This window comes from Macaca thibetana, chromosome 7 (assembly GCF_024542745.1).
Source record: "Macaca thibetana thibetana isolate TM-01 chromosome 7, ASM2454274v1, whole genome shotgun sequence".
Lineage (NCBI taxonomy): Eukaryota > Metazoa > Chordata > Mammalia > Primates > Cercopithecidae > Macaca > Macaca thibetana.
The window spans coordinates 117,943,846-117,961,369 of NC_065584.1; the positions used below are offsets into that span (position 1 = coordinate 117,943,846).

At 39.3% G+C, this 17,524-nt stretch overlaps 1 protein-coding gene across 1 annotated transcript in view; it reads left to right on the forward strand.

Moving 5' to 3' along the window:
* The window catches only part of RYR3 (ryanodine receptor 3), a 566,751-nt gene that overhangs the window by 223,841 nt on the left and 325,386 nt on the right, over window positions 1-17,524 (forward strand). Inside the window, exons 4-7 of the mRNA XM_050797588.1 lie at window positions 6,565-6,639; window positions 9,244-9,322; window positions 15,065-15,177; window positions 16,529-16,628. Of these exons, the coding sequence (XP_050653545.1) occupies window positions 6,565-6,639; window positions 9,244-9,322; window positions 15,065-15,177; window positions 16,529-16,628 (367 nt within the window). The remainder of the gene's footprint in view (window positions 1-6,564; window positions 6,640-9,243; window positions 9,323-15,064; window positions 15,178-16,528; window positions 16,629-17,524) is intronic.

Here is a 17,524-nt window from a genome sequence, read left to right on the forward strand (position 1 = left end):
TTCCTGAAGATCCTGGCAAAGCAGTCGCACCCACAAGCAACTTGAAGGTATAGGGAATAGACAGAATACTTTTAAAATGCTGTGTTTCGTTAAGCACATGTACCATGTTGCACTGCCACACACACGCTCTCTACTTTTGCCCAAAATGATGATATAGTAATAGTGTTAAAGAAAATTTAGAAGAGGAAAAATTCGGTGGTTCTGCAACCAGCCAAATGGCTATTTCATTTTCATAGGTTTCCTTATTCTTGCCTATGTGTAATATTTGAAGGCATTTTATTTTCTGCTTTTCTCGTGGTGGCATATCATAAACGTTCTTCTGTGTTTCCACATAACCTCTATAATTGCCTTTAATAAAGCATAGAACATCCTGAAGAAGCCTCAGAATTTACTAGATAATACTTTTCTTTGGTATATTTAGGTTCTTTCCAGGTTTTTTGTTTCGTTGCACCTATTATAGTGCTCTTATCACAGCTGGGTGCACACTTTTCTTTGCTTGTCTTGAATTGCTCCCAGAAGTAGAACTACTAGAGAAGAGGTATGGACTTCTTTATGGCCCTTTTCATGTATTTCCGTATTGCTTTGTAGAAGGGTTGTACTCCGTACCACCTTTCCTGGAATCGCATCAACTAAATTGCAACTCTGACAGCATTGAGTTTTTTTCCCACTGACGCAAATTTTGCAGATGTAAAATGATATATCAAAGTTGCTTTAAGTATCATTCCTTTCATTACTAGAAAAGATAGAATCTCTTCCATATGTTTGAATTTTCTTCTAATATGTGTCATTTATTCATATTCCTTGCAGACTTCTATGAGGCTTAGTTTTTTTCCCTACATTTCACTGAGATAGTAGCCCTTTTGTTACAAAGTCTTTCTGTAGTCTGTTAAATGTTGGTGTTTCCATTGTTCTGAATTTCAGTAATTCCAGTAATTTTGGTACAATCATATCTGTCTTTTATTTCTTTTGTGAGTATATCTGATGCATCAAAGCATGGATAAGTATTAGGTCTGTAAAGAATGTGGAGTCTTCTGTTGCATGCTAGTTTTAGAATTTAATTTTAAAATGAAATATTTAATTATGTTATCCATCCATAACTTATCTTTTTGTTTCCTGTGGATCTTACTGAAAGCTTTTCTGATTTGCCATCCACATCTCACAGAGGCTTGTGCTTGATAACCCTGCCTTTCTCTTGTGGTACTGAGATCTGCCTTGTCATATGCTACACTTTCATATAGTCAGACCTGTTTACGGGCTGTCTGTATTGTGCCACGTTTCTCTCTTTGAATCAGAGTATCAGAGTGAATTAATGAACTTGGCTTCATAACATTTCCTAAACCTTGGTTCTTTTCAGAATAAAAAATCCTTACTGTTTATATTACCAGATTAGTTTTGTAGCAGTTTGTGAAGTTGCAAGATATCCTATTGGAATTGTAATTAAAATCATATTAAATCTGTAAGTTAAATTTAGGGGAATAAGCAGTTACAAATATTAATGTTCTCATCCTGTAACAAAGTACACCTCTCCAGTTCATCAAATCAAATCTTATTTTATACAATAAGGTTTTGTGATTTTAAAGGTTGCATTCACCTAAGCAGATTTCTAAAAATGTAATATTTTGTGGAAACCATGAGTAAAATCTTTCGTTATGCTTTCTAACCGAATATACTAGGTGACTTGCTTTTGTTTATTTCTACTGTTAAGTAGTATTGTTTTCTACTTTATAGGACATCATGACTGTTTAGTTGTCACTTGTATCAAAGGAAATGCAAACCTCCCAGGCAATGTAAAAGAGCTTCATCCTGTTTGGGAAATATTGTTCTGTGACCTTCCAGAAAGACTTCTTTCTTCTCTAGCCTAAAAGAGGGGAACTGAAGTGAGGTGTGAAAGGAAGAGAAAATTAAAGTGCACACATCCATGTTTGGAAAATGACTTTATCCCGTATAAGACCTCCTAGGAATATGACCTTCCAAACAAGCTCAGCGAGGAGCCTTCCTGGGGCCTTGGAATATTTCTTATTGCCTAGGACTCCCAAAGTGGAATTTAGGGTTCAAGATGTTAAAGGAAGTTGGTTTGGATCTCTAAAAGTATTGAAACATTTGTGTGTGGCTGGATAGAAGCATAGTCCCCTCCCCTCCTTAGTTACCGTATCTGGTTTATCTGACTGGGAAGCAGTATCCTCTGGAAACTACTAGAAGAAATGTCAGTAACAGAAATTAATTCTGCAGTTATGGGCAAGAGGATTGAGTTAATGAGCTAGTGGAACATTTTTCGTCTGGACATGGCATCAGGGCCTTTTACCAGCATTTCCCTAATCCACCCCCATCCTGTGAGATGTCCTTCTGCCAATGACAATAACCAAGGTCACTTGTGGCAGGGACAGGACTGCCATCCTGATAAAGCCTCCCAGTCTTGAGGCCTGGACATCCTTCGTGAACAGACCCACACAATCTCCTATGTAGCATATCACACCTTTCCTGGACTGTTATTCCAGAATTAGTATCAAACAATGAAAAGAGTTAGTAGAATTTGTAGTTAGACCCAAGTTCAAATCCAAACATGTTCCTTACAAGCTCATCACGGGACTATTTCTTAAATTCTCTATGCCTCTTTTTTTTCCCATCTGTAAAATGAAACCAAAAGCACCACCTCCCCTAACTACTTACTCATTCAGGAAGTATTTAATGCATGCCTCCTATGTGCCGGGCACTGACGTGGGCACGGCAGAGGATACAACATACTCATGGAGCTTATATTCTAGGGGGAGAGAGAATAAATTCATATTAAAAATAATAAATACCACGTGAGAAAATAAAGCAGAAAATGTGACAGAGTAAGGGTGATTGTTCTTTCAGAAGGGTTGACCAGAGGAGACTTCTCTCATGAGATGATTGAGCACAGAACTGAATGAAGGGTGGAAATTAACCATGAGAATATTGGAAGAACGTTTCAGGCAGAGGGAAACACATGTGCAGAGGCTTTGTGGTGGGAGCATGCTTTCTGAAAAACAGAGGAAAACCAGTATGATTGGAGCAGAGGATGTGATGGAGAGCATGCTGCTGGTAGGTGAAGTTAGAGAGGGATGAGGGAACCAGGTTGTACAGGGCAGTGATTTGCAAACTACAGCCAACAGGCCAAATCCAGACTATGGCCTGTTTAGGTACAACCCTTTAGGTAAAGGAGGTTTTTAAATTTTTAGAAAAATGTTTTTTAAAGGGCAAATTCTTTAAAAAATAAAATAAGGCCAGGCATGGTGGCTCACTCCTGTAATCCCAGCACTTTGGGAGGCCGAGGTGGGTGGATCACCTGAGGTCAGGAGTTTGAGACCAGCCTGGCCAACGTAGGAAAACCCCGTCTCTACCAAAAATACAAAACTTAGCTGGGTGTGGTGGTGCACACCTGTAATCTCAGCTACTCAGGAGGGAGGCTGAGGCAGGAGAATTGCTTGAACCTGGGAGGCAGAGGTTGCAGTGAGCCGAGATTGCACCACTGCACACCAGCCTGGGCAACAGAATGACACAACTCTGTCTCAAAAAAAAAAAAAAAAAAAAAAAAAAAAAGGACAGTATCATATTTGGCCCACAAAGCCTAAAATATTTGCTATCTGCCCTTTTACGAAAAAAAATTGCCTGATGCACGGCCTTAGAGACCACGGTGAGGACTTTGTACTTGTATTTTAAGTATGGTAGGAAGCCCCTGGGGGTTTTTGAGCAAGAAAGTAACGTGACGTAGTTAACAGTTTTTAAAGGATGACTCTGGCTGCCATGTTAGCTCAGACTGAAAGGAGGAAGGGCAGAGCAGGGAGCATAGTTGGAAGGTCAGTCATTAGCACAACCCTGATGAGACCTGGTGGCAATAGAATGGACTAGACTGGCAGGCACAAGGTGCTGAGTAGTGGGATAGAGTATATTTTGGAGGTGGCACCAAAAGATGCTTTGAACTAACTGGGGGATATGAGAAGAAGAAAGGAGGTAAGGATGACACCAAGATTTCTGGTCTACTCACCTCCCGTAATACTGTCATGGAAACGGAATGAGACAATGATTTTTTTTTTCTACCTCTGTGGCTTGATCCTTCCGTTTCTTCCACCATTTTGCAGTCAGGGTTTCCTTTCTACGGTACAACTTTGATTGTGACACTGTCCTTTCAAAAATCTACTCCAGTATCCTGTTAGCTGTGGAACAAAGTTCATCCATTGAGCCAGTGAGTCTGAGCCCTCCGTAATCTGGCCACCCCTCACCTACATCCTGTGTCACGTCCTGTCACTCCTGTTCATCCATCCCACCACAAACCAGCAAGTGGTCTGCGAGTCCCCATATGTGCTTTATTCTTTCCGCGTCTGGGCCTTTGCCCACATGTGCTCCTTTCTCTTACTATGGAGGTGTGTCAACAGTCCTACTAGAATCTTGTGGTCTACTTTTACAATAAGCTCGTTACATGATACTTCTTTATCCTCCTAGTCTATTTCAATATTCTTTGCCTTCACCTATTTTAATAGTTATTTCCATTTGTAGCATGATTTTTATACACAAATCTTATCCCCCATCATCAAACTTCAGAAAAGGAGACGGTATAGCACATAGTTAAGTGCCCTCACCTTTGTTAAATCCTGACTGTGAACTTGGAACCTGTTTGACTTTGAGCAAGTTACTCAATCTCTGTAAGCCTCAGTAGTGTGTGCCCAATGGTAGTAATCACCATGATGATCATTATCAAAAGCTCTGTAGGAAAACCACTTCTGCCGTTCTAGCACTTGAGGCTTGCTTGTTCCCTGAAAGCAATGGTTCTCAAAACATGACCCCCTTGCCCCGCCCAGCTTTTGGGGATCAGTGACTCTTAATTCTTCTTATGATTACAGAGTTGGTAGGGACAAAGACGAGTTGGAGGAAGGTAGGAAGTATAAGCTGGTCGGTGGATCTGTTGGAGATGTAGGACTGTTTGGGGAGGACACACCCATAGTGTAAGCCACCAGGAGCCGTCAATTAACTTGTAATAATACAAGTGGATAAGATCAATTTTTGTTAGATTGACAAGATGTGAAAATTATTTGGTATGTCTAATTTTAACATAAGCTGTTGACACATTTGTAAATAGAGAAACTAAAATTAGTGCAAATGATTTCAAGAAATTTTAAAATGTTATGAAGAGCATTATAATTCCACGCAGTATTAAAACCTGGAGAACACTTAAGTAATCTCTGTAGCTGTGGGAAAAAGCGCAGCCGCATTTATATTTAGTTACTGGCTTTTTTGGAACATGATACCACGTTTATCTTTTTTCTCTTCTTTAGGTTCATTATGTGACATGAAAAACCATCTCTTTGACAGAGTGATTCTGTTAATCCAAATAGAGTTGAAATAAAATTACTCCGGGCCTTGTCCTCCACACTACCTGATTTGCCTTCCTCCATGTTGCTCACTGGTGTGGTTGCAGGTGGACCTGGGAGAGGGGCAGAGCCTCAAACCAGTCCTTGGGCTGCCAGTCTGTAGCTCTGAATAAAATGGACTGCATAAGAGATGTCCTTGAAGAAAAATGCTAGAATTATCTTCATAATTAATTTTTATCTCAAGCTTTGGATTCTCTTTCTGTGCCTGTTTGGGGAGGGGAGGGCCTATGCTCAAATATTTTCTTCTAGAAGGGGCGTGTGATCAAAAACTTTATTGTTGGTTAGCATGATGATACTTAGGTGAGAAGTTGGAAATGTTGATGCCAAAAAATCCTAGAATTTTCTGTAGATTTCCATTTTCCATGAGACCTACTCACCTCTAACTATAATAAATTACAGTTTTGTCTCCTATCATGTACTGTTCAGTTCAGCATGGTGACGTGTGAATCAGATTCAGGGAAAGAATAAGAAACAGACACCATTGGCTTTATGTCGGGCCATCTCTCCCTCTCATGCCTCCCTCTCCCACTGTTTGGGCAGCCACTGAGCAAATAGCCAAAGTGGAGCTGCCTGGTGAGGCAGAGAAGATACCTAGATGGTCTCTCAACTGAAGGATCTGTTTCTGCATAACTGGTTACCCTTTTAAAGTCCTGGATTTCAGAGCCATCTCGCGTTGGTGAGATCTGTGTAAGAAGGACCCATTTAAGGGAGTGGGCAGAAGGCCTAAGTGCCTCGAAGGGAAAAGACTGCATGGCACAGAATGTGACCATGTGCCTGCCTGCCACGCTGCCTTTGTGTTGTTAGGCTATGGCTACATCACATTTGTTTCTCTCTCTCACTCTGAACGCTTCTGAGAAGTTTCAAAGGAAGGTAAGCAGTACCTGTGTCCTTCACATGCTTCTCTGGTAGAACAGCTCTGGGTTTCTGCTGATCCTGGGCAGAGGCCATTTCCGGGAATAGATTTGTCCCCACACACCCTCTCCCAAGGATGTTGCATGGCTGTGGTCACACGTCTCTTTCTGCCCGTAGACCGGCCACTTGCTTCTGGAATGAATTCCTTAGGAGCTTTGCAGTGGGTCTTTTCCTGGCAGTCTGTCTCCCAGAATTGTTGTGCTGCTTGGCTTCCAGAGAAGCCACAACTGCCCTGTGCTGACCTGATTCTTCCTCATTCCCACAGGCAGCACAAGGAGGTGGCCACAGGACCCTGTTATATGGCCATGCAATTCTCCTGAGGCACTCTTTCAGCGGAATGGTAAGCAGCTCGGGTGTCCACTCTCATCATTCAAAGAGGAGGGAAAACTGAAGAGGGGAGACGTACAAGAAGCCAGCAATAACAACCTAACAGCAGGAACAATTGGAACATAACTAATTTTAGCACATTATCCTCTTGACATTTCCTTCATAGGACCTACCTCAATTTGCAATAATTGCAATTATGTTTTTTGTTTCATCCGTGTCTGATACCCCACCTCCAACTCCATGAGGAAGAGGGCCATGCATCTTTTTTATTTTGCTAAACCTATAACCCCACCAAATACAGTGTTTTGATATACTAGATGCTCAATAAATATTTGTTGAATTGACGAATGATCAAATGGCTTATGGAGTAACAGATCTCTTTAGTATACAAGGATAACCAGTATAGAAGAAAAACCAATAAAATGGAAATTTTGTGACAGTTCTCCTCCTTTACTAAGAGAAATAGAATGATACTCACTGTTTTCAGTCCTGGGAGAACTTGCAGGTGTTATGCTAATTCAGAGACAGGAGGAAGACAAGAGGCAAGGTAGTCACAGAAAGTTTGCATGGCTATGACTAATCAGAGATCTAGAGCCAGAATTGACAGAAGGATGATGCCTCAATGTAACTTGAAAAAATTGCTACATTTTAAATGAATATAAGTTATTTATAATTAACAAAATTATAATTTTACAATATTTTAAAATACAGATATTGTAGTTTTTGCAGGAAGTATTAAGGAGAATATTATTACTCAATCAAGTATAATATATGCCACACCAATAGTGTATCATCCTCACTTTCTTTCAGTATAAGGAAGCCTTGTTATTTTCCTTTAGCCCTAGTGGAAAACTGATACATTAATTCAAGATTATTTCCACACATTTACACCAGCAGCATGATGCAAAGTTCATCTCAAGGCTTGAACTATCAAACTGACAACAGGAGCAACAGCTGCCTCTTAAATAATTCATTTGCTGCAGCATTTTTTTTTTTTTTTTACTGAGCACTGGTAAGAAGCTGACCTTTTCAGCCTGAACATTCGTCTGCTGTAGTCCTTCATGGCAAAAGACGAAAAACAAAAATGGCCAAACGGAAGTGTATCCAAGTAGGAGATGGAGACGTTATTGAGAGTAGGGAAACTTTTGAACCCTGATAATATCTGGAATTGACAGGTGATACTATCTTTCAGAATCTGATATTTATCTATAGGGTAAATAAAACTCCAACATTTTTCTTTATTTAAATGTAATAAACAGAACTTCAAAAGCATACTTCTATGGCTTCACAAACAGGCTAATATCCTGATAGTGACACAAAGACTTGCATTATTTATCATTAAGTTTACCTCTCCTAAAAAAAGTTGTACTCACAGTGAACATATACTCTACTGGCGAGCTCCTTTTAAGCACAGCTCTGGGAATAAAGCCTGTAGGATACGACTTTGTACATTGCAATGATTTTCCATCTTCCTCTTGCAGAGAACTAGAACTGTGGTTCAGAAAGCACATCGCAAGAGCTTACCTGCCTCTCAGTCTAATTCTAAGATGAGCTGCTGTGCCCATCAGTGAAAGAGGCCATGGGATTCTTTATTAAGTTAGTTTAACGATCATTTTTAAGTTTTACCTGCCCATGTATCTTTATAATAAGAAAAAAAACCATTATTTTGAGAAGCTTTAAAGCTAGAAAATTTGAAAAACCAAAAATAGAAGTGGGAGAGTCATTCATGGCCCCCGACACTATCCAAAATCAACTTCTGTTTCATTTTTGTGTAATTCCTTTTAGTCTGGTTGCTACACATATAAATTTTTTGGGTACATGTTAACTCATAAATGTACTATTTTATATATTACTTTTTAGCTCAATGTACTGTAAACAATGTTCCAGGCTATTAAAAACTCTTGATAAATACTCTTAATAATGTAATATTATATAAAATAGAAGTATCAAAGGTTATCTAGCTTTTTATTATTGTTGATCATTTATGTTCCATTTGTATTGTTCCTAATTTAAAAGTTTCTCAACATCTTTAATATTTCTAACTCATTTCTGTAACATATAGTTCTATACATTAAACCACTGAGTCATCAGATAAGAGCATCTTTGAGGTTTTATGTGTATCGTAAAAGTATTTTCAGCTGGGCATAAGGTGGTTCACACGTGTAATCTCAACACTTTGGGAGGCCAAGGCAGGAGGATCACTTGAAGCCAGGAGTTCAAGACCAGCCTGGGAAACATAGCTAGACCACATCTCCACAAAATTTATTTTAATTAGCTGGGCGTGGTGGCACACACCTGTAGTCCTGGCTACTTGGGAGGCTGAAGTAGGAAGATTGCTTGAGCCCAGGAGTTCGAGGCTGCGGTGAGCTGGGATTGTGCCACTGCACTCCAGCCTGGGCAACAGAATGAGACCCTGACTCTAAAAGTAATAAGAAGCATAATTAAAAATGAAAGTATTGTATTAAGGCATGTACCAATTAACTTTCCAATGAGCAAGATAAATAGAGCTCTCTTCACAGTAGCTCATTGCTGAACTTAACTGGAAGCTAACTAGTGGTAAGATACCAAGACCCAATGGAAGAGTGTGACTTCACTAGTATTCGCTCTTCTTTCACAGTATCTAACATGCTTGACTACATCAAGATCCCAGACAGACAAACTTGCCTTTGATGTAGGTCTACGGGAACATGCCACAGGTGAGTCAACATTCCCAGGTTTGTTGAGTTCAGTGGGGGTCTTGGGCTAAGGGCTTTTGAGAGGGACCCTGCATGTGTTCCTCATTTGGGATTCCAAACCAACCTGGTTAAGAAATAGGTCTAACAGAATTGCAGAATAATGGACTAGAGAAAGGATGTGTAATGGAAACACAGAAACTAGGAATGAAGGAGAACGTAATATTTTTACCACAGTCAGCCAGAATCTCAAAGAAAAACAATTCTTTAACATTGTTAGATACTGAAAGTAAGTGAACACGTCATTCTTGATAAGAACCAGTGATACTAAATGACTGCCAAAAAATAAAGGTAGCATAATAAAGGCTTAAATAATGAAATATAGTGTCCAGATCAAAGGAGTAGTCCTATTTTGTTCTGCAGTGAACAGGCTATGTCTAAAGTAGTGTTTTCCAAATGTTAGTTGTTGACATCTATAATTATGATTTTGCCATTCCACTGTATCCTTTTTAATATCATTTACTTTATGATTTTATTTAAATTTAATTACTTTTGTACTTAAAATTTTACAGACAAAACTTATTGCCATAAGTATAAACTGTTTTTGCTTGCCATAAAAGTAAAATAATGAAAAGAAAACCATGTTATTAAGTAATTAAAGAGATGTTGACAAATATAATAACGTGTTAATGATACACTAGTTCTAAATGTAAAGCTTCATTTGAAAGCATCAGAAGGCTTAAAAGGGTAGTAAAAATGAAAACAAATTTCTCACTATATTTGCCAATGTCATTTAATTGCCTCCCACCAATGATACACATCATATACTTTGGGAACCACTGGATTTTTTTTTTTTTTAGTATAGTCAAAAATACTGACAGTCAAGAGGTGAGTACTGAAGATGCTGACCAGGATGACACAGGTTCTCACTGGAAACCAGAAATAAAGAACAGAGGACTAAGATAACAATCTACAGATATTCAAAGTTATAATATCAAACAAGATGCTGACTTGCTGGGGTTCTTCCAGAGGCCAACAGAGCAGTGGGTAGGAGTTGAAAGGAGGCACATTTCACGTCAATTGTGAAAACTACTTTGGAACATCTGCAATTAATGAGCGGAAGAACAGCTGGCCTTGGGATATAGGGTGCACCCTGTGGCTAAAAATATTCATTAACAATCTGACCATCTGTCAAGGGCATTACTTATGGAATTTCTGCTCCATTTAGAGGTTGGACTAGGTACCAAACAGGATTCTTTGTTGCAAACGAGAGAACTTGATTCAGGTTAACTCAGTAAGAATACGAACTTACTAGAAGGATGTCGGGTAGAGCCTGCGCTAAATCTGGAGCCTCAGGCTTGAAAATTTTTGGTTAGGAACAGAGACCAAGGAAGAGAAAACAGGTTAGAACACACTACAGGACAAGTCTAATTTGAATACAGTCTATAATATGACGTTCTCCCTTAAATAGGAAGAGGGCTCCAATGTTGAGTAGCCAAAGAAAGGCAACAATTTATGTTATTATTCTAAAGCTAGGTCAGTTCATAATGGAAGGATCCAGGTTGTCTACTTTTATAGAACTAGAAAAAAAAATCCAGCATCCAAACCTTGTGTACCTGCTATTTCCGCGTCTTGCACAATGGTGTCCTAAGAGTGCCTGAGGGAACCTCTTTCTCTTTTCCTCCTCTTCCTGTTTTTGTACTAAGCAAAAAAGTGACCCTGCCTTTGCCCATTATGGTTTTTTTTTTCCTAAAATAAGATTAGATTTGAATTTGATTTAAAGTTTCTTTGTTTTCAGCCAAAGTGTTAGTCTTAAAATATAATTTCCTCTAAGGTGTTGTCAACCTTGCTGAAAATTACAAAGTGAGTGAAGTGCCACACTCTGAATATACACTTCTTTCTAAATATAGACCAACTGTCAATCCTGAAGAATATAATCAGAAAAGTCAAATATGGTCACTGTATTTAATCAGTAAAATAACTTTATACTATTTGAGATTGGAAAGAAATTGAGAAACACCACTTTCTAGTCAAGTGTTCAGACAATTATTTTAACTGTTAGAGCCTTTAATAAAAATAAAGGGGAACCACAGCAGACAATATTACTCTTTTCAGCAGTTTTTAAAAATTTCTAAAATCAGACTAGGTAAGAATTCTGTTGACAGATGGGGCAAACACATAGAACTAACCCAAGTTCAGGCTAGCTGATGAGAAGCTACCTGTGGCAGAAAACGGAGAAAAGGCTTCAAGTTGGCTGATGAGAAGCTGCCTGTGGCAGAAGACAGGGAGAATAGGCTTGACTAGGTCTTCATGAAAACCTAGAGCCTAAAATAACTTACATTTGTTTTGCCTCTCTCACCCAAATTCATGTGCTATTCTCCTTGAAGAAAGCTAGCTGGGGTTTGTGAGGGTCAAGGAGGATGCACCTCCAACTCAGATGAGGTTCACCATTACCGGGAGATTCTCCTCACTGCAGGAGGAGGTTCACACGGAATCCCACAGAACGGTACCCTGTTCCTGTCTGGCTAGTTCTTTGACTGTACTTCTGACTCAGAAACCCCTTCAGAGTTGTAAACAAGGAAACTGCCCAGTAGTGGAATTGAAACCATAGGAGAATGTAAGGAGAAAGTTTGGGGTCAGTTTCTTGAACAATTCTGGCATTTTCCCCCAACACATTGAATTGTGCATTCTCACACTTAACACAGAATTGATGATCATTTTATCCTTGATTTTGGGTAAAATTACTTAAATGTATTCTGGTCTCCTTTTAAAGTTGTTTAATTGCTTTGTTTTTAGGATTTAGGCATAGCTTTAGAATTTAGACTTAGGAGGAAATACATGTTTAACACATACCCACACTAAAAGTGTTGTTTTGTATTTTAGGGCCGTGGACTGGCCCATCCCGTTGCTTCAGGGCCAGCTCCATCCCTGGTTCCAGAGCGTGGGAGAGGGCAGGGAAACAAAATACTCTTTCTGTGTGTTCCTCTTCAGGACCCCCTTCATCCTGGACACACTTTGGTGGTCCTCAGAGAACATTAAGGATGCATACAATGTTTTCCCCTTCAAATGTAGAGCTCAACCTCTTTGTCGTGTCATGTTTAGTTTAATTGAAGTAATACTCACACATAGATTAAAGAGAGAAATAGTGCTCCTGAGCTTATTGTAAACACCAGTCTCCTGCCCTCCCTCCTTTGGATGCCTGCCTCTCTGGGGCATCTACTTTCAGCTCTTTTAGTATTGTTTACCACTTATTTGTAATATACATATTAATACAATGCTTTTTAAAATTATTTCTAGATTATGCATTAACTATTGCCGTCCTGATACTAATTTTGCTTTTATTTCACTCTTCCCTATCTTTTCTTCCACTCTTCCGTGTCTTGTCTTCCCATCCTTCCAGTAGATTTTCATCTATTTTATTTAATTGTCAAATCAATATTAACTACTTTCACTGCTATAACTGTAACTTTTATTTGCAAATGAGCCACATAATATATTCTGACCAGGAAATTTATTGTATTACTTTGGGGTTTTCCAGTAGTTAATAACTGCCTCATTTGTTTGCTGAATTTTTTGCGACCCAATCATTTATTCATTTTCAAACTTTCATATAGAACTGAAAATCTCTGGCTAGATTCCATCACATGATCTGTTCTCTGTTTCGTCTTCTTAGAAACGTCAGCCATCATCTGGGGAATTTCTGTTGCCTTGCCCTAGATTCCATGTTTATTAGATCTTATAGGATTGGTTGGTGTGTGTTTGTTTATTTACTTGCTTGCCTTCTTGGTTTACCACCTCACTTTGGTGGAGCACATTATCTAGTCACTTTTACAGAAAAGATGCATGTGGATTAAATTTTTGTCTGAAAATTTCCTAATTACAGCTTCACAAGTCATGCACACTTTACTGTGATTCTATATTGGAAATATTTTTTTCCTCAGCTTCCTGAAGGCTTTCTACTAGCCAATGGTCTGACTGTTGAGAAGTCTACATTCTGATTTCTTATCCTTTGTGTGTGACTTGTTTTTATTTTCTGAAAGCAGCTAAGAGCATCTCTTTCGCCCTGGTGTCTGAAATTCCACAGCGATGTGTCTTGGCGTGGCCTCTTTCTGTTCTGACATCTCACAGGAATGCACCTTCGAGTGGTTTCTAATCTCTGCTGTGTTAGGGACTCTGTAGGTTCTTTCAATCTGGAAAAACTAATTTTTCAGCTTTGAAAAAACTTAGTAATATTTCTTTGTTAATTTCCTCTCTCTGTCTTTTTCAGTTCTTGCTCTCTGGAATTCCTCTAGGTTGGTTTTTTGATACTTCTAATCTGTTTTTTGTCTTTCTTCCTTCTGGAATAATTTTTCAGCTTTATCTTACAACCTTCTTCTTTTTTTTTTTTTTTTTTTTTCCGGGATGAATGAATATTTTTCTTTTCCTTGGAAGGGATCCTTCATAGATACTAATATAACTGTTTCATGAGTGTTAACTTCTTATCTCTGAGATTATTAATTATAAGATTTTTTTAAGTTTTCTTTTGTTTTCTGTAATCTTCGTTTTCTCCAAGTCCCTTTCTTCTCTTTTCGCTTCATTTTTGTAGTTCCTGTTAGAGACTTTCCTCAGTTGTCAGGTGGTCCTTGGTCTTCATTCGTGTTCTGATCAAGGCAGTAAAAGCTGGCTAGAAGCTGACTGGGGCTTGTCATCTGTTAAGCCTCACTTTTAGGTCATTTGGCAGAGACCTGAGCATTTCACGGGTGACCTCAAACCACAGTATGTTTTATCTTAGCTAGTTTGGCTTCCTTAAAGAATGATCCTCATATTTGGGTGGAGGGTGGGAGGGAAAGGAACTGGGGTTTTACTAATCGGGGTATAAAGTTTGAATTCTGTTTTCAGCAAGACTCTACTTCTTTGTTTGACAATGTCTGGTATTTCCAAAACCAGACCCTTGGTAGTTTGCTTTTCCATGGATTAAACTTCTAATCTTCTATAGTGTGGAGGAGGACAGGTCTTCTGGCTGTGCAGGGCAGGGAAAGGAATCAGGGATTTGAATGTCCTTTTAAAGCTTTCCACCAGTCCTGTTTTCAACCCATTTTCTGCCTTCATTGGTAGCTGGTACTTCCAATTCCAGGGACGTTCTTGAGATTCTGCAGCAGGAATTGGCTTTTCATTGATGGTTTCTTCTTCTCCATTTTCTTACTCAGAGACCTGGGTTTTAATTTTTTATTGGCTAAAAGCATCCACCTGCTTTCCTTTTTCCAAAATATCAGTTTATCCTCTTTGCTATCAATTGCTCACTTATTGTCTGAGTCCTTGCAGGTGTAAGCCTTTTTTAAAAATTCCCTTAGGAAAGGGGGAGACAAAGATGAAAGTGTATAAGTGTTCAGTAGACCAATGAAATCGATTCTTTTTATTTATTTGTTTGTTTATTTGTTCTTGGTGCTCTTGATTGGAGTCAATTCTTAAAACAGAAATTTGAAAGACTATAAAAAGCATTTTTCCTATTTGCATTAAAAATACTCGAAGGCCACTACAGTTTCTGGCCTCCAATACTCTTTTCCAAACAGTGCTTTTCTGTCTCGAGGGAAAATGAAAATGACAGACATAGTCAAGAGCAGATGGGGGGCTGTCTGGAACAGTTAGAGACCAATAGAAGTTGAGGTCTGGAGTAAGTACTTGTTGTGTGCATGTGTAGGGTGGTCCTAGGAGGAAGGAGAACAAGGGGCAAAATTAGGGACACTAGCTTCTGTGAAGCAATGACTAACTTGCAGAGCCTTCATGTAGGAGAAGCCTGTTGGTGGACTATACATCCTGCTTCCAAACAGAGGTCTGAAGGAGAGAAAGTTAGAATTGGCGATGACCTCATCCTCGTCAGCGTGTCCTCTGAAAGATACCTTGTAAGTACCTCATAATACAAGAGTCTTTTGTTTTCAGAAATTTTTCCTTTAGGAATAGATGTCCATGAAGAACTGAGCCACAGCAGGTTGGATAGAATAAGATGCTCTTACCCATACAGAGTTGACCCTTAAAGAATGTAGGGGTTAGGGATGCTGACCCCCTGCACAATAAAAAATTAGTGTAGCTTTTGGCTCCTAAAAACTTAACTTTTGATAGGAAATAGCCTACTTTTGATGGGAAATAGCCTAGTTTTGATAGAAAATAGCCTACTTTTGGTGAGAAACCTTACTGATAATGTAAATAGCCTGCTAAAGCATATTTTATATGACATACATATTATGTATTGCATTCTTACAATAAAGTAAGAAAATGTTAAGGAAATCATAAGGAAGAGAAAGTATATATACTATCAGGTAGAAGTGGATCATCCTAAAGATCTTCATCCTTGTCATCTTCACACTGAATAGGAGGAAGAGAAGGAAAAGGAGGAGTTGATCTTGCTGTCTCAGGCGGTAGAGGTGGAAGAAAATCCATGTATAAGTGGACCCGTGTAGTTCAAACCCTTGTTGTTCAATAGTTAACTGTACTTGAGGGATGATTAAATACCCTCCCCTGCCACATAATCATGGTGCCTGGAACTAATCTGTTATTCTTTTAGATTATGGTGCTGTGTCCAGCAAACTGTTAAAATGCTCCAAGCACTGTTTGCACATTAACTCCCATTATTCTGAATTTATTACATTGTTTAGCTCTTGTTTAAGGAAGAGCAAGAAAGGTTGGAATCCAGGAAAATAAGTTTATGTTGGAGACAGAAATGTACAGTGTTTCAGGACATGGGGTATCGCAGAGAGTGGAAGATGCTGGTGAGATTTTGCAGCTGGGGATGGGTAATAGAAAAGCACCATTTGTATCAGGCACTTGGCTGGGGGTGGGGATGCCTGAAGATGAGAGAAACGTCAGAGAAGCTTCTCACGGAGCCAACTGAAGTTAAATCTGTGGGCAGATTTTACTTTGCCTAGGCCAAATGTTGGGTAATTTTTCCCATTTGTGAGTTATCTTATCCTACAAAGAATGGACATTTTATGAGTTGGTGTTGAATCAGCTCCAGCTGAGGGGATGAAGTCAACACATGTCTACCATCTCTGTAGCTGAATAATTCCTCACCCCAGAATAAAGTGTCCCACTTTGAAGCTGCTTCTAGATCAGGTGGAGAAATCTCCCACAGGCTGTATAGGAAGAGCCAGATGACAGTAAGGCGGTTTAATTTAATCCTTGAAGTTCTAGGTGAGCTGTTTCTGTCAGTACTGGACTGGTGATTTAAAAGATGTCTCGTTTCTGTTTCTGCTGCAGCATCTCTCAGTATCAAACGGTAACATACAAGTGGATGCCTCCTTTATGCAGACACTCTGGAATGTACATCCTACGTGCTCAGGAAGTAGCATCGAAGAAGGTGTGCTTCTTTATATGCATTTAGCCCTGAGCCTGCCAGTCTCTCTTGTGCTGTATACATTGATGTTTTCTGCTACTTCCCAAATCTCACCTGAATGTCTTGGTACACAGGTAGCCTGATTTTAGCTCACTTGAGTTTCTTTCTCTGAATTCAGTACAGATTATTTTCTTTTCTTTCTTTTTTTTTTTTTTTTTTGAGACAGAGTCTCGCTCTGTCGCCCAGGCTGGAGTGCAGTGGCGCTATCTCGGCTCACTGCAAGCTCCGCCTCCCGGGTTTACGCCATTCTCCTGCCTCAGCCTCCCGAGTAGCTGGGACTACAGGCGCCCGCCACCTCGCCCGGCTAATTTTTTTGTATTTTTAGTAGAGACGGGGTTTCATTGTGTTAGCCAGGATGGTCTCGATCTCCTGACCTCGTGATCCGCCCGTCTCGGCCTCCCAAAGTGCTGGGATTACAGGCTTGAGCCACCGCGCCCGGCCCAGATTATTTTCTATCCTAACTTCCAGTTACATGAGCATCCCTGAACTTATTTTTTTAATCCCTTGGAGCCCACTATTATTTTAGCACTACATGTATTCAGGACTTGGATATGCACCTTTGCTGTCTCTCTGAGTTTCCGCATTTTTATTTTTGCTTAGTAGTTGCAAGTATAAAGACCTCAGCACCTTCAGTTTTAGAAGAGATTATTTGCCAAGAAGGTGACATTGTTTATATTTCTCCCTATGTGTCTCTCCATGCAGGTGGAGCACTTACTCTATCATAAAAGTGTTTGGTCATTTGTTTTTACTTGTATTTATGGAAGGCCATTTTAACGTAAGAGGTGAAATTATTTTTCCCTTGGAAATAAAGTCGTCCAACGTTGTTCAACATATTTTATTTCACAGAATCAGGCAAAGTC